This window comes from Nannobrachium achirus (genome assembly GCF_963921795.1).
Source record: "Nannobrachium achirus genome assembly, chromosome: 19".
NCBI lineage: Eukaryota > Metazoa > Chordata > Actinopteri > Myctophiformes > Myctophidae > Nannobrachium > Nannobrachium achirus.
This window is the reverse complement of record NC_137826.1, coordinates 28,483,310-28,499,006: the sequence shown is the minus strand read 5'-3', so window position 1 is coordinate 28,499,006 and position 15,697 is coordinate 28,483,310. Positions and strand designations below refer to the sequence as shown.

Genomic DNA, 15,697 nt, shown 5'->3' with positions numbered 1-15,697 from the left:
TAGGGAATGCGGAACACTCCTGGTCAGAGCTAATCTAGGACACGAAATAACCAACTGCAGTAAGTATTTAACAATTTGGCCATTCTAGGCAGTAACCGACATTATGTGGCTTTTATTTCCTTGTGGGTAACAACCCTAAATATTATTAAACGAATGGGGCTATTGGCTCCATTCTCATATAGCAGAGGGAGAGGTTTCCAGCTAGCTATAGCCTATGCTGCTATTATTTATCTTCTAACTTAAAGGGGCACTCCACAACTTTTCAACCTATCTTCATATAATAGGTCCTCACTAATGTTCATGATAAAATATCACAATTTTTTTCTACTCAGTTTGGGTCTCATAGGAGAGCTGTGGGTGGGTCAAATCCTTCCTACCGGTGACAACATCAATGGGAAATGCAAGCTAATAGAAACTGCAGGCTTTCTATTCCTGAAAGAGTTGCAATGTTAAAGTGGAAGCGATTGTTCTCGTGATAATAAAAATCTATATATTTTTTTCAAAAATATTATTATTATTATTTTTTTGTCAAACGATGATGTCACCGGTAGGAAGGATTTGACAGCTCTCCTATGAGACCCAGACTGAATAGGAAAAAAATGTGCTATTTTATTATGAACATTAGTGAGGACCTATCATATGAAGATAGGTTGAAAAGTGGTGAACTACTCCTTTAAGATTGTGTAGGCTTCCTGGCGCTGCGTTGCTCTAAACTTTAGAGCTTCTATAGAAGCCTACACTCGATAGCAGAGAAACGCAGCTCTAGAAGGTAACAGTGCATGCTCTTTAGTAGACAGCAACGCAGGACCATAGAAGCCTATAATTGCACACTTTGTTCAACAAAGTGTGTACAAAGTTTGTTTTAAAATCTAAATCCTATTGTGAGGACTGAGGAGATCGTACATGTGGCAAAAATATCTTATGTGTAGGCTACTCGTATTTCTGCAAAATGAAGGAAGGTAAATTTCCGCTAGTGTTTTCTGCAGGTGATTCAGTCCGAGTGTATCAAAGGGTGCGTTCGGAAATGCGCACCGGGTGTGGTTAGGTTTAGGCATAGTTTTACTGAGGTTAGGGTTAGGTTTAGGCATAGTTTTACTGAGGTTAAGGTTAGGGTTAGGTTTATACATAGTTTTACTGAGGTTAGGACTAGGGTTAGGTTTAGGGCTTTAGGCACTCTCTGCACTGAGCACACACCCGTGCGACTATTTATTTATTTATTTATTTATTTTTTATTGAACAATATACAATTTACAAAATATTCAGGTATTCAAATAGCACAAATAGACCATAAAAACATGACATACAGGAAAAAAAAAGACAAAAAACAACAATACAAGCATATTATCTGGTAACATTAAACAGAGAAATCGGGAAAATGAAGATTATACAAAGTTAAGAGTTTTACATTTTTTTTTGTTATTTACTAGATCTAGTGATTTGATTAGAAGATTGAATTCCAATTTGAAGTGGGTGAAAATAGGTGGGGATTTGGCGAATTTTTGCTTGTGAATAAAACATTTGGCATAAAGAGTAATGAAATTAAAAATAAACTCCAGTTCGTCATTGTCTGGGTTGCTGTAGTAGCAAATGATGTCCTTGAGGTTAAAGGAATAATTTAAATTGACCGAATTGAAAAAATGGGCTTCTAGATCTGAACAAAACACTGATGCTGACCTTCAAAGCAGCCAAAGGTATGGCTCCTCCATACCTCCAAAAGCTGATCAACCCCTACACCCCCACTCGTTCACTTAGATCAGCCAACACAGGGATGCTGACCGAACCCTCGCTAAAAACTCCAGGGCAAAAATCCACTCGTCCGAGACAGTTTGCCCTCTTGGCTCCCAAGTTGTGGAATAAACTCCCTGTCGCACTTAGAACAACGGACTCACTCGCTACCTTTCGCCGTGGACTGAAAACTCACCTTTTCAGACTCCACCTAAACCCTTAGCACTACAGTAAAATCAATGACCATACATGAAGCTAGTTAACATTTGTTTGTTAGGTTTCTTTAGAACTTGATTATATTGTGTTTTTCTCTAGATAGATATCCATTTACATTGTTATATTGCTGTTAATGTACTGACCTATTATCTTGTTTATTATTGCGATGTTGTATCTGCTTATTGTAAGTCGCTTTGGATTAAAAGCGTCTGCTAAATGCCTAAACTGTAAACTGTTATGAGTGAGATTGCACAGGAAAAATAAATGGGAAGTCGTTTCTGGAACTTGATTACAAAATGAACAAGAGGGATCAATGTCAGCATAATATGTAGAAATTAAGCTATTTGTTGGATAAATGTTGTGTAGTAATTTAAAATGCACTTCCTTGGCTTTGTTGGATATACAGTATTTATGGGGAAGGAGCCACGCTTTTTCCCAGTCAATGTCCAGAATATTAGATCTCCAAAAGAACTTCCCTCTTGGGACAACAGTTTTCCTTTTCTGTATCACCTGACGAATGTGACTGTTTGTACATTTTTTGTTCAAGAGATCAATTCCATCCAACATTAAGGAGGGTAGCGTAGTATCCCCTACATTGTAAGACAGATGGTTTTTTATCAACTGTACAAGACCATTAGGAATAGCATTAAACACAGATCTATATTCTCTAAAAGGAATTGGGAAGTTGTGCACTGTCATGAACTGTTCGTAGGACAACAAGTTCCCAGCGTTATCAAAGAGACACAGAGCATGCTGAAATGCCAGAGGGATGACGTCAATGTGGTCGTCATAGTGCGTATATATGAGCTATTGATCTCCTCCTGACCTCAGTCCTCCTCACATCAGAACAATGTTAAGTTATATGCCATAATGTATTTTTTATGCCACATAGCCTAACAAACTGTCATGTTTGTTTGCAGGCTATGTCTCAGCGGGAACTGAAGGTGGCGTTTGTCAGCAACCTCAATGGGACCAGCCTTGAGGAAGTGGCACTGGGAACATTTCTTGCCCCCCTGTGCATTCTCATGAGAGGACTGCTTTTAATTCTGTGTCATCACAGCAAGGGATCGCTCTCATTACCATTCCCATGGATTTCTCATCTCCTAATAGACTTCTCTTTTATTATATTACCCCTTGTTTTGTCATGCACCATCCTAAGTGACGTTCTTCATCAGGTCATTGTGGGCCTAGCATTTGTTTCAGTGGGTGTGATTTTCTACATCTACCGCACCAGCAGTCTTCCCACTGTTGTACAACCACAGAACGCCATAAAAAACTTTCTTCACAGTCATGTTCAGAGCAACCAGGTTCCTTTCGTTACTGTCTTCCGAGTGCTTGTGAATGTGAAGACGGCTATAAGCATTCTAGCTGTGGATTTTAGTGTGTTCCCAAGGAGATATGCTAAAACCGAAACCTATGGAACTGGGGTCATGGACTTTGGTGTTGGAGCTTACATCTTGGCAAATGCTTTAGTGTGTCCTGAGGCACGACAGAAGAATATACATGGATCCAAAATTAAGCATGTCGGCAAGCAGCTTTTGTCTGTCTGGCCCTTGGTTGTCTTAGGGATGGGAAGGCTAGTGAGTGTAAAAATGACTGACTACCATGAGCATGTAACAGAATATGGTGTTCATTGGAATTTCTTTTTTACTCTAGCTATAGTCCGAGTCATGGCTTCTGTGCTCTTGGCTCTATTCCCAGTCAACAAGTCATGGCTGTTTGCCCTTTTGTTAATTGGTTTCTATCAGTTTTCTCTAGAGACATCAGGTTTGAAATCTTTCATTATCAATGACAGTGACCGGACAAAAGACTTCCTTCATGCCAACAAGGAAGGCATTTTCTCCATTGCAGGTTACATTGCCATCTACATGGCAGGAGTTCAAATTGGTATTTATGTTATGCAACCAAGAACACAAGTGAAAGAATGGGTCAAAGTAATGGGTACATTCTTGTTAGGAAGTTGTGTACTATATTCTGCTTTGTACCTGTGTCAGACATTTGTTGAGCCAGTGTCTCGTCGAATGGCAAATTTACCTTTCTGCCTGTGGACTATTGCCCAATGCTCTTTTTTTATATCCTGCCTTGGCATGGCTGATATCATTTTACTTTATCTTAAAAGCATATCAGGTTGTTACTTTGTACCATCCTCATGGAATCCACACAAGAGAGACGATTCATCCTCTGAGAAAAAGAAAAGCAACATGGAAGTGCTTTGCCTTTTTCAAGCTGTCAATCGGAATCAGTTATTGTTTTTCATGCTTGCAAATCTAATGACTGGTTTGACCAATATCTTGGTGGACACATTCAGCAGCAATGATTACTTTTCAGTATGTGTTTTGCTGTCATACATGTTCACAAATTGTTGTGTGATACATATTTTACATATCTTTGGAATTACTGTAAAATTTTGGTGAGTTTAATTTGACAACAAAATAATAAAATGATACAATGTATTTAACTATTGTCTGAGTCAATGAAACAGACCCTTTATTAAGGAAGACATTTGTATTTTAACTGATAACATGACTTTGTGTGGTGTATATTTTATGCTTGTCTTAATAAAATTATACTACCAACCAATGTGTTCTACTTCAAATACAGATGACATGTTTCATGATTCATTTGACAGTGTCATATTATAGATATTATTTGGAAATCAGTTCATAGCATTTATACCACTATATAATAGTTTTAGACTATAATATAGGCCTACTGTAGAAAAAGGCCTGCCAATCTGGTTTAGATCAGATATGTCAGTGGTCAAACTTGGAGCAGATTTTTTTTTTTTCCGTCTCCCAGAATAGCTTCATTTTACAATGGTAGTAATAGATGTAGTAGCGTACAATGCATGTGGTATGGATTCAGAGGCCCACTTCACCTCTGGGACAACCAGATCTTATTTTATTGTTGTTTGGGACACGATCAACACAATACACAATCCTTAGTTATTTTTTGTGATCTTGTCCTAAACAATAAAATAAGATCTGGTTGTCCCAGAGGTGACGTGGGCCTTTAATGAATTAAAACATTGTGTTTGAACAGAAAGCCTTTCTTTTGTAAATGTGTTATGTTATTTACAGTCACTCAAACATGTAAATCCTTTTTTACCAATATGATTATTTATTAATCTTAATTTCTTAATGAATTGAATACACAGGACTAGCCATAATAAATCATAACTCTTGTAGAGATCGCTTATATTGGGACGTTCAGTCAGAGAGTAAACGTCCCAATATAAAGTAACCTCTACAAGAGTTATGGCTAACACAGGACCACATAGGGCTTTTTGTGTTATCATTTTAGCCATTAATATCATACAATCAATCGTACCACAACTACTATATAAGCAAACTGTTAAAGTATTAATCATCATTCATTAATGATCAAGGTTTTAATATATCATGCATGCATGCAATGATCAAGGTTTTAAACATGCATGCATGCACGAGAGCTTGTCGGTGCACGGGACACCGTCGTACGGCGACCAGACTGGATTCGCTGACGTCAAGTCAGCTGGTACGTCGCCTACGTCTCGGGCGCCGTCCAAACATTTGAGACAGCTATCGTGTCCGTGTCGTTTGAGAATGAGGGAGGAGGGTGGTTCCAATTCATTCTCAATGAAGGTCACGTGGTTTTTTGTCTCTTGCAAATCTCTTGGCCAAAAGACAGCCTTCGGTTGAGCAAGAGAGACACGGCAACGACATGAAACCACGTGACTTACATAGAAAATGAATTGGACATACCCTTCCTTCCTCCCTCATTCTCAAACGATACGGAGAAGCTGTCTCACGCATATGTGTGATTGCGGCCTCGAGGTTAAAGGTTAGCCAGTAAGCGGCTGTACTACTCTGTCGCACTTGTTTGTTTTGTATTAAAATCAACAACTTTAGACAGCGGGTGAGTAAACTACGTTGACGGAGTTCAGTTAACAAATATCGTTGCTTGCGTTCCGTAGTTTGTATAAGTGTGGTCAACGTTTAAAAAAAAAAAGCAAATAGACGCGATTAAAGTCACTGTAGCGCAGTGCAACTTTCTATTAGCTTCTCTGCCAGCCTTCCTGCTAACGTTTAGCCAGGTAACATAGCAATGCTAACTACTTAGCAGTTAGCCAAGTTTGCAAGGACTGCCAGAGCTCACTGAATCGCCATTGAAATAAATAATCTGTAACGCCAATGTCATTTAATTCGCCTAAATAGTGATTATTTTGCACGACACGCATATTGTAATTAGTAATCTTTAGAAAAAAACATACATCTCTACTTAAATAATATATTAATTAAGTTAGCAAGCTAATGTCAGCTAGCCAGCTGAGCTGAGGATAGATTCTGGTATCTCTAACTTTATAGTTAAAATAAGCTAGCACAGTTAACCCTGCCCTTGTAACCTACTGATGGCAGCAAATTGCAACACTAGTTTTTTTTTTAAAATATATAATCGGGTGAATCTAATAGGCTGCCAATGCATCAAAACGTTTTTTTTTTTTTTTTGCTTTTTTTTTTTGCTATCTGATTGTATTAGACGACGTCAAACTCACCAATATTGCGGCTCTATTGAAAGCTTGGAATTTATTCTAAGTGTTTGTTTCAGAAAAATCCACCGTAAACATGTTATGATTTATTTTCTGTCAAGAAATCCGAGCAGACATGGTTTATTTTCTATGTGTTGAACTTCGAAAGCGCTCGTCTTATATAACGCCACGTCCCGCTGCCTCGTGCATTATGGGACATTTAGGACCAGGTGGTCACACAGGACCGTTGAGCGATTTTCCACGAGCGCTTCCAAACTCCAGGACTTAGAAAAAATAATCACCTGAACCAAATTTCTTGATAGAAACCGGCTCATAACATTCCTACGGTGGATTTTTCTGAAACAAACACTTTGCAGATAGCAAGAGTAAATTCCAAGCTTTCCATAGAGCCGCGATATTGGTGAGTTTGACGTCGTTTAATACAATCAGATAGCAAAAAAAAACGTTTTGATGCATTGGCTGCCTATGGGAGGTATTTATTGCAACCCTAGATTCATCCGATCATAACAAAATCTAGTGTTGCAATTTGCGGCTGACCTACTGATATGGTGAAGTCTAGTATGAGGATTTGACTAATGTCATCCTCTTGCTGTCTTTTCCTTTAGCTAGTTTGCGAGTTGGCTAAATCTGGGTCATGAGTAACGTGTAATTGTAGCTAGCTAGCTAGCTGTGTCACAGAATCACACAACGTTCCTGGGTAAATTGATTTATGAATGCATTGATTCTGTCGCATTTCTTAACGATTGCATATATTTAAAAAAAGCTTAATATGTGACCTGTAAAAAATTAGCATAATATTTGTTGTCGTAGCCTGCCTCGGTGAATGTCATTGTGTGTAAGTTCCCGTGTGTGTGTTTGTCTGTCTGTGTGACGTTCTGTACAGGACGTTCTGTACAGGCACTGCTGCACAAGAAGACATGGCGCGTCTGGTTGCTGTTTGCAGGGACGGGGAAGAAGACTTTCCATTCCTCTCCAGGCAGATTCCCTTATATATCGACGATAGTCTCACTGTAAGAACGCATTTCTGTAATGGCGTGTATCAAAACAGCATCCCGATAACAGCAGTGGAAGCTTGTGATTGGCTGAACCGAAGGTAGGGAGCGCTCCGTTGTGTTCCCCTGGACCGTGCGGAGGTGCCTGAAGTCGGTGGGCTAAAGATTTTCTACTCTGTCCATAACGGCACATAAAACAAGCGCTCCGCCCATGTCCATTGTTGGAACCGGGATGCAGTTTTGATTCACGCTTTGTAATGTATCATTCTTCTCAGTGGGTGTCACCACCAGTCCACCACAGTCCACTTACTGCATGCAAGTTAGGAGGTCAGATACACCGATTGCGGGGGTCCAGGAGAGTAGGGCTGTGACTATCGATTATTCTCTTAGCGATTGCCTTTTCAATTAATCGAATATTTGAGAAGCTTGTTGTTTTATGTGCAAAACACAATAAGAAATAAGAAATGTCTATACTGTATTATAAGTTATATCCTGTGTGCTAGTCCTTCTCTGCTTTTATGTGACTTTTGACTGCCGCACCAGTGAGAATGACAGAGGACAGCTTTCTAATGTGCTGCTCAATTTGTGCTAACCATTATATTTTAATAAATAAATAATAGTTTAAACAACTAAGCGGCACCTTTCAATCGACTAGTCAACTAGAAGTGTACATCATTACAATGCTTATACAATATGCGGGCTGCAGGCCTTTTTGGTCATCTACAGTGCATCTTAAAGTTTTTTTTTTTGTTATCAATTATTTTTATTTTCCATAACATGAAATTAGAGACATACATATGAATAGAACAAGAAAAAGTAAAACATTAATCAAAAGAAAAATGCAATTAACAGACAAACACAAACAATAGCAAAACAAGAAAAGGAAAAGAAAACCCACCCACCCCTTTTCCCCGGACCAACACGGAATGTACAATAGTGCATGCCTGTGCTAGGCTGTTACCACTATATAGTGATTTCTTGAATCATAGCCTTAAGCTTATCTGCAATGTCCGACCACATATTAATGTTTTCTTCTTTTGCTCCGTGTAACCTTGCTATCGACTGCTCTAAATATACTATATCTAGAAAAGTGCATCTTAAAGTTCACCAGCCACTCACTTTTATATGTCAAGTACTGTAGGTTAGGAAATTGAAGTCATTATTGTTTACTAGTCCAAGTGGCTGGTAAATGGCCACTTTAATCAATATTGTATAAGTATCTTACTTTGTGGTGGATAATAAAAGTAGAGTGTATTCATTCCATAAACAAATAAGAGGGGAGTGGGGACATATTTTCTGATGCCTTTGAAGTTGGGTAGACATGCTTTATTGCTTACTAGCTCTTTGACCAGAGATCATTATTATATGATGACTTGTTGAATGCATGAGATGCTGACCCTAGCCCCTCGGCCCTCACTTTTGTTTTCAGATGGTGATGGAATTTTCAGACAGTCTCATGGAAGCTGACAACCACCAGATTAATGGCTCTCAATTAAAAACCTTTACCCAGGTAAGGAGCTTTAACATGACTGTTCATTTTTGAAAAGGAAGATATGGAAATTACACTTATTTCAATGTCACGGTTAGAAAGACACATCCGCATCCAAATGAGCATGTTAGAAGTGTCTCAATAAAAGGAGACCCATGTAGACACAGGAGCAGCTAACGCAGCAGAGCTCAAGAGAAGACCAGATGCTAGGTTTGGAGTTCAGGAGTCCCGAGTAGGTGTTGGCTAGTCTGCACTTGTAAAAGGAGATTTAGTTTTTAGCCAGCATATCTGCCCCAAACAGTCAATGTTCATAGATGGAAAAGAGGGAATATTGGAGCACATAATTGGCTGAACTGATAAGCAGTACACCTCCAACAAACTCTGTGAGTCATGTCTCCATGTGTTCTTTAAATGGTCATAACCGGTGTGTCTCATGTCTTCCTCTCCTAGTACCTCTCTAAATTGAAACAACAAGACTTGAATGTTGCTATGACGGTAACATCCAGAGAGGTGTTCAGTGCTCTATCCCAGCTGGTGCCATGTGTGGGCTGCAGACGGAGTGTGGAGCGCCTCTTCTCCCAGTTGGTGGAGTCTGGGAACCCTGCCCTAGAGCCTCTCACTGTGACGTCCACAAGCATGCTCTCTGTCAACAAGGCCTGTTTGGAAGATGTAAAGAAACTGTACACTCTTTTCTACTTCCATGGGTGAGTTTCAGTAATGTACACTGGTCTTCATTGGCTGTATAAGGCTCAGTCCAACCCAAAACTTTGCCAAAGTCAGGATCATCAGAAAGAAACTAGAAATTACTGTTCCTAATGAAACGATGTGGCCTCGCTTCAAGCCAAAAAATAATGGGATAAAAGTACAAACTGTCAAGATCCCAGGCAGTGCTCTCTTTGCAATGTTTTGAGGAGAATATAGTAGATAAATAATGAGAACATCTATAGTGTGCCCACAACTATTGTCTTTTGAATGCATACCACAGCATTTCTGCACTTACAGGTACTCTTCATCTGTGTCTGTTTCTTGATTGATGCTGATTGATATTTCACTTAATCTTTAATGTTTGTGCGCAAGGGGGAGGAGGGATAGTCCATTATTAGACATAGGGGGTTTGTCTTTTGTTTGTCCAAATATTACATAAATGGCCCATAAAGTACTTTCGAATTGATTTATTTTATTATTTTATTATTGATTTGTTATTAAACAAAAGGGTTTAATAACAAAGGTTCTACCTGATTAATCAGAAAATAAATCGATAGAATATTCGTTAAGAAAATAATATAATTGAGGCCTTAGCCCTATTGCATAATGCAGTCAGTGTAATTGTATCTTCTATACATTGTTGACATCAATGATTCAAACTCTTTAGTCATCTTATTTATTGGTTTAGAAGTCTTTGGTAATCTTATTTCTCGTTTGAACTCTCCTGTAGTAACAAGAGTAAAATATTAGCTATTTTGTGTATGTTATGATGTTGCAGCATCAGTTACTACAAAGCTTACACCCTGTAAGAAAACTGTAATCGTTTTATCCATTATAGCCAGTTCAGTGTTTCTCTCTGTTTCTATAGGTTAAAGCTGAATGACATGATTGATGCTATTCCAAAAAGCAAAAAGAACAAGCGATGTCAGTTGCACTCCTTAGACACGCACAAACCCAAGCCATTGGGGTGAGTATTGTCCAATATCTTTCTTTCATTATCTTAAATGTAACGAAGTATCGCCATTTATTTTTGAAAAGGTAACCAAGTACTCTAATTGCAATTACACATTAGGTTACTCTGTTTCCCCCAAAAGTGTTCAGATTGCAGTAACACGGCACTAATGTTTTTATTTTTATTTTTATGTACTGAATCTTATGATGAATCTTATGCACAAAAACACTTTAATGGAAACACAGCTACTGCTCATTATTGTATTATTTGAAATCCTTCCTATACTATAGAGGTAATATGCTTCAATGTCAGTCAGGACATTGGGAATTGGCTTTTGTATCATTTTAGATTAGACGAAGACCAAGGTAACTTTTTCTTGCTGTTGATGTTGTTTTCATAGTTGTGGGTTTTGTTCACAGGGGAAGTTGGATGGATGTATGGGAGCTGATGTCTCAGGAGTGCAGAGATGAGGTGGTCCTCATCGATAGTGCCTGTCTCTTAGAAACTCTGGAGACATACTTGCGCAAACACAGGTAATGTGTAACTAATGCGGCTTGATCTACAAGACGCTTTATTTGCTATCCTTTCCTACTTATGGATTCATTTTAAGGAAGGGGTGCAAACTTATATTTGAGTAAATGAGTACTCGTTTAATCGAATAGTTTTGTTGGCATATCAGCCCTCAATGGAGTTTAAAAAACTGCATATTTCTTCAATGCATATTTATCAATGCATCCTAAACAGCCAATCCTAGCTTAATGTACATTTGATCTCGGTGTTGCCGGCAGAAACCTAGCGTCTTTAAATATCTCTGCGTACGCCAATCTGATCTGCATCACGTTGATAAATGAGGGCCATCGATTTTTTGTTCATAGTTCAAATATGTTTATGTCGTCATCCACAGGTTCTGCACGGACTGCAAGGCTAAGGTACTTAGGGCATACAACATCCTAGTGGGGGAGTTGGACTGTAGTAAGGAGAAGGGTTACTGCGCTGCCTTGTATGAGGGCCTCTGCTGCTGCCCCCATGAACGCCATGTCCATGTGTGCTGTGAGACTGACTTCATCGCCCACCTCCTCGGCCGGGCTGAGCCAGAGTTTGCAGGGGGTTATGAGTAAGTGCACTGCTGGAAGTCCTTCTGCAGCTTTAATCTACGTGTACTGTATACTGTATCTCTTTGTCATTGCACATTGTCAGTGGTGCTGCTTTAATTGTTTTGTAGCACCAAGTGCCAAAACGGTTATCCTTGTGTGAACCTCATACTTGGCAATTCATAGTTCTGAATGAGCGCTATGTTGACGAGGTTCATTTGGATGCAAAAATTCGTTGTGCCTGTTGGTAATTTGAAGCAGTCAAGTATTTGATCAATTTATTTTTGTTAGACGCAGAGAGAGGCACGCCAAGACGATTGACATTGCGCAAGAAGAAGTCCTAACCTGTTTAGGAATCCACCTTTATGAACGTCTGCACAAGATCTGGCAGAAACTGAGGGCTGAGGAGCAGACATGGCAGATGCTCTTCCACTTGGGAATTGATGCACTGCGCAAAAGTTTTGAGGTACATACTGTTTAACCTGTGAGTGACCGATAAAATGGTTACAACGGATGAGTCATTGTGTTGTGTTGTGATTTGGTTTGAGACTTAATGTGTCTTTACCCCAATGGATCCAGATGGCTGTGGAGAAGATGCAAGGGTTCAGCCGACTGGAACAGCTTGTTGAGGAGCTCTCTGTGGAGGAGAGGGTGAAAGAGTTGAAGCAAGAGAAGAAGAGACAAAAGAGAAAGAACCGTCGCAAAAACAAGTGTGGTTTCGACTTGACTAAGCAGGAACCTGAGAAGGAAAAGAGTCTGGATGAGGTAATGAATCTGCCCCTGTATGTGTTTTAGTCCTCTTGTTGTTCCAATTTGCTCCACATAGTATAATTAAGTGAGTCTCTGGGGTTTATAAATATTGAACTTATGAAAAGTATTAACGAGAGCTTGTGAATAAATAATAACTACATTGAATCCATTGTGAAAATAATGAAAATGGACAGCTATAATATGACATTCCATTGTTGACTCAACTAGTTACCAGTTGACTTAATGTCCGTTTATCTCACATCCTTGCCTGTTGCTGTATGTCATGCTGAACGGTATGTGGTGTGTAGGGTTCATTTGAGTCTGTGGTGAGCACCTGCAATGCCTGTGGTAGCCAGGATGAAGAGGAGGAGGAGGAAGAAGAAGAGGAGGTCTGCGCTGGGGAGGTTATTGTTGTCAATGGAAGCACTTCCTGTGACTGCTCAGACCGCACAATCCTGGGCTCAACCCCAGTAAAGAAAGGTATCAATGTTTAATGTTTTTTGAGGTTGTGTGTGGTGATTATCAAAAGTGAAAAGGATTTTCCCCTCACCGACCCAATGTTTTGTCTAGGTTTGTTTCCCAACTGCAATGGTAGTGACTGTGGTTACTCAAGCATGGAAGGCAGTGAGACTGGCTCAAGAGTGGGCTCTGATGTCAGCTGCACTGAGGGAATCTGCAACCATGATGAAGCAGGTCAGTAATATTGAACACCTTTAACTTGTCACTTATTCAAAATTAAGTCATTATTTCTCAGATTGTTTTCTTTTCTTTTTAATTTGAAATAGATGACACAAATGGCCACCACTGTGCAGAAGAGAAGGAAGAGGATGGAGTGGACAGCTGTGTGGAGTGTTGGGTGAACTCTGAAGAAAACACTAAGTGCAAAATTAAAAAGAAGAAAAGAAAAGGCAAAGGCTTATGCAATGATCAGGTGAGGACATTTCAGCTAGTGAGCTCTACAGTATGTATCTCTACATAATATACAGTGTGTGACCCACCTATCTCAAAGACAGGGCAACGAATAATTTTAAATACTGGAAATTCAGATAATGTAATAAAACTGTACCTGTAACTGTTATAATTTCGCATTCTCATAAATAATGCATAATTATTTTGTATACATTTTGGGAATCAAGTTTGTACAGTTAAACCTGCCCCACCCCAAGATTTACTTTATATAATCGATATAGATTTAATTTTGTATTTAACAGTAGAAGGCTTCCAGATTTTTGAAAATACATATGTTGAAATGCAAACATTCAATGAACATTTATAAGCCAATATTATACCCTGTACAGTCAATACAGTATGTTCAACTAGCAATTCCCTCCACTTGTGATATCATGATTCTTCGTACCCAGCTTAATTTTTTTCAGCAGTTATAGAACCTATGGACTAGTATGTCCATTTCTGAAGTTTGTCCTTTATGTGTTGCTCTACCTTTTTAAATGTCCCCTTGAAATGTCTCCCGTTTTCTTACAGCGACAAGCAGCTGAGGTGTGTGAGACGGATGGGAACACAAGGGAACACAGTCTGACATCACACCCTTGCCGAAACAAAGAAGCGTGTTCCTCCTCGTGTGGCATCCCATGTTATAGCATTTCACCTCAGTTACCATGGGCACAGCATCAGAAGACCCTCAGCCATCATCTTGGGCCTCCAGATGCAAACATGTGTGGCCAGGCCAACAAAAAAAGTCTAAAGGAGCTTCTGGTTAGTAAATAATACTTTAATTAAAAACTGATGTACATTTAATGTTTTTATTTTTATTTTGGATCTTTCATACCTTACGTATTTTCCCCCCTGTGATATGAATGCATTCTTACAAACAGGAGGATTCTGAAGTGACATCGGATGAGAGCGGGCTAACACAGGATGAAATCAAGGCATTTGTTGAAAGTAACAAGTCCTTCTACAACCGCCGCGACCTGTACCGTCAGCATTTGAAAGACAAATTCACTAACTACTGCCGTCAGTGCTGTGCCACTGAGCAGAGTAAGCGAGCCTGTGGTGTTGAATGACTAGCCACTGCTAGTGATAAAGTATAGTAGCTGCACTCATCAACTCGTTCAATGGGAAAACACTCATGACCACTGCTGCACCGCCTTTAGTGAAAGAAAATCAGAAGTACATTTGGGTATCTCGTTCAGCTATTTCTTAACTTGTTTGAATTAAATTAAATGTGATTCTTAGTTTCTATTCATCTCTTCTCACTTGCGCACATGCTTTTCCTGCCCACCTTCCAACCCTGTAATGGTTCCTTTTGACAAAGCCTTGTTATTTGTTGGTCTCATAAAGGGCACAATGGAATTTGGTAAATCAAACTTGCAAGCTGTGACATTAGGGATATATTTTAGTAGTCTTATTTTTGTTTTGTTTTTCTTTTCAATTTTGTCTCACTTCTGTGACACTTCATGTAGTGATAAAGGTTGTACCAATAAATGTGTACAGAAATTCTAAATATAGAGATTTTACAAAGAATAAACATCCATTTATATTATGAATTGGGTGTGATAAGAGCGCAATGTGCAAAATTTACAAAATAAAGAATATTTATTAATATGCATTATAACATTGTACTGTGCTTTTATGCTATGCTTATCTCAAATGTTTTCAGTGCAAAAACAGCTTGGGGGTCATGGGTCAAGATAATAAATAACCCAATCCTCTTAGAGAGCCAAGACCTCAAGCTGCTTTTTAAGTTATGTTGAAGAGTATTTCAGTGGGACAAGCATTCCCAAACTTTCGAAATTCATATTTGAACAAGCGCCTGTGACCTGGAATTGTATGCATTTACATTGAGTTTGCCTCGCACCTGCTACCACTTCCACTATCACCGTGTTACTTGGCCAGTAGATGGCGGTAGATAACCATGCATGAGTAGATCTCAGGCGAAGGTAGCAAGGCTCCAAAATAAAGTGGTGGAAAAAGTACTACATTTTTAAGTAAAAGTATCAATACTGTAGAAATACTGTTACAAGTCCTGCATTCTAAATTTAATTGAGGAAATGTACAAAAGTATTGGAATCAAAATGTAATTAAAGTACCAAAAGTAGAGAGTACTCAGAATGTCCCATTTCACAATTTTTCAAACATGTAAAAAATATTTGAAAAAAGCAGATCTACAAGCTCACAATACGTCACATCGCAACGCATTGAGCTTGTAGATCAGCTATTTTCAAATGGTTGAAAATCGAAATGAGAATGGGAAGTGGTTAATGTATACATGTTTTTGGATAATCAACCCGA

The 15,697-nt window shown here is 39.0% G+C and overlaps 2 protein-coding genes across 2 annotated transcripts; both read left to right on the top strand.

Moving 5' to 3' along the window:
* Positions 1-10: 10 nt before the first annotated feature.
* On the top strand, positions 11-4,355 carry pigw (phosphatidylinositol glycan anchor biosynthesis, class W; the record flags this gene model as incomplete). The annotated part of the gene is made up of 2 exons (XM_080748424.1): positions 11-59; positions 2,862-4,355. Exon 2 carries the CDS (start codon positions 2,865-2,867, stop codon positions 4,353-4,355), a length of 1,491 nt encoding a protein of 496 aa, XP_080604550.1. The 5' UTR covers positions 11-59; positions 2,862-2,864.
* A 1,422-nt stretch (positions 4,356-5,777) lies between these two features.
* Positions 5,778-15,020, top strand: ggnbp2 (gametogenetin binding protein 2). The gene is made up of 14 exons (XM_080749027.1): positions 5,778-5,838; positions 7,353-7,479; positions 8,891-8,971; positions 9,401-9,654; positions 10,524-10,622; positions 11,027-11,140; positions 11,512-11,721; positions 11,990-12,164; positions 12,278-12,463; positions 12,757-12,928; positions 13,019-13,141; positions 13,234-13,379; positions 13,931-14,161; positions 14,281-15,020. The coding sequence occupies exons 2-14, from the start codon at positions 7,387-7,389 to the stop codon at positions 14,467-14,469; spliced, it is 2,073 nt and encodes a 690-aa protein (XP_080605153.1). The 5' UTR covers positions 5,778-5,838; positions 7,353-7,386; the 3' UTR covers positions 14,470-15,020.
* Positions 15,021-15,697: the final 677 nt, after the last annotated feature.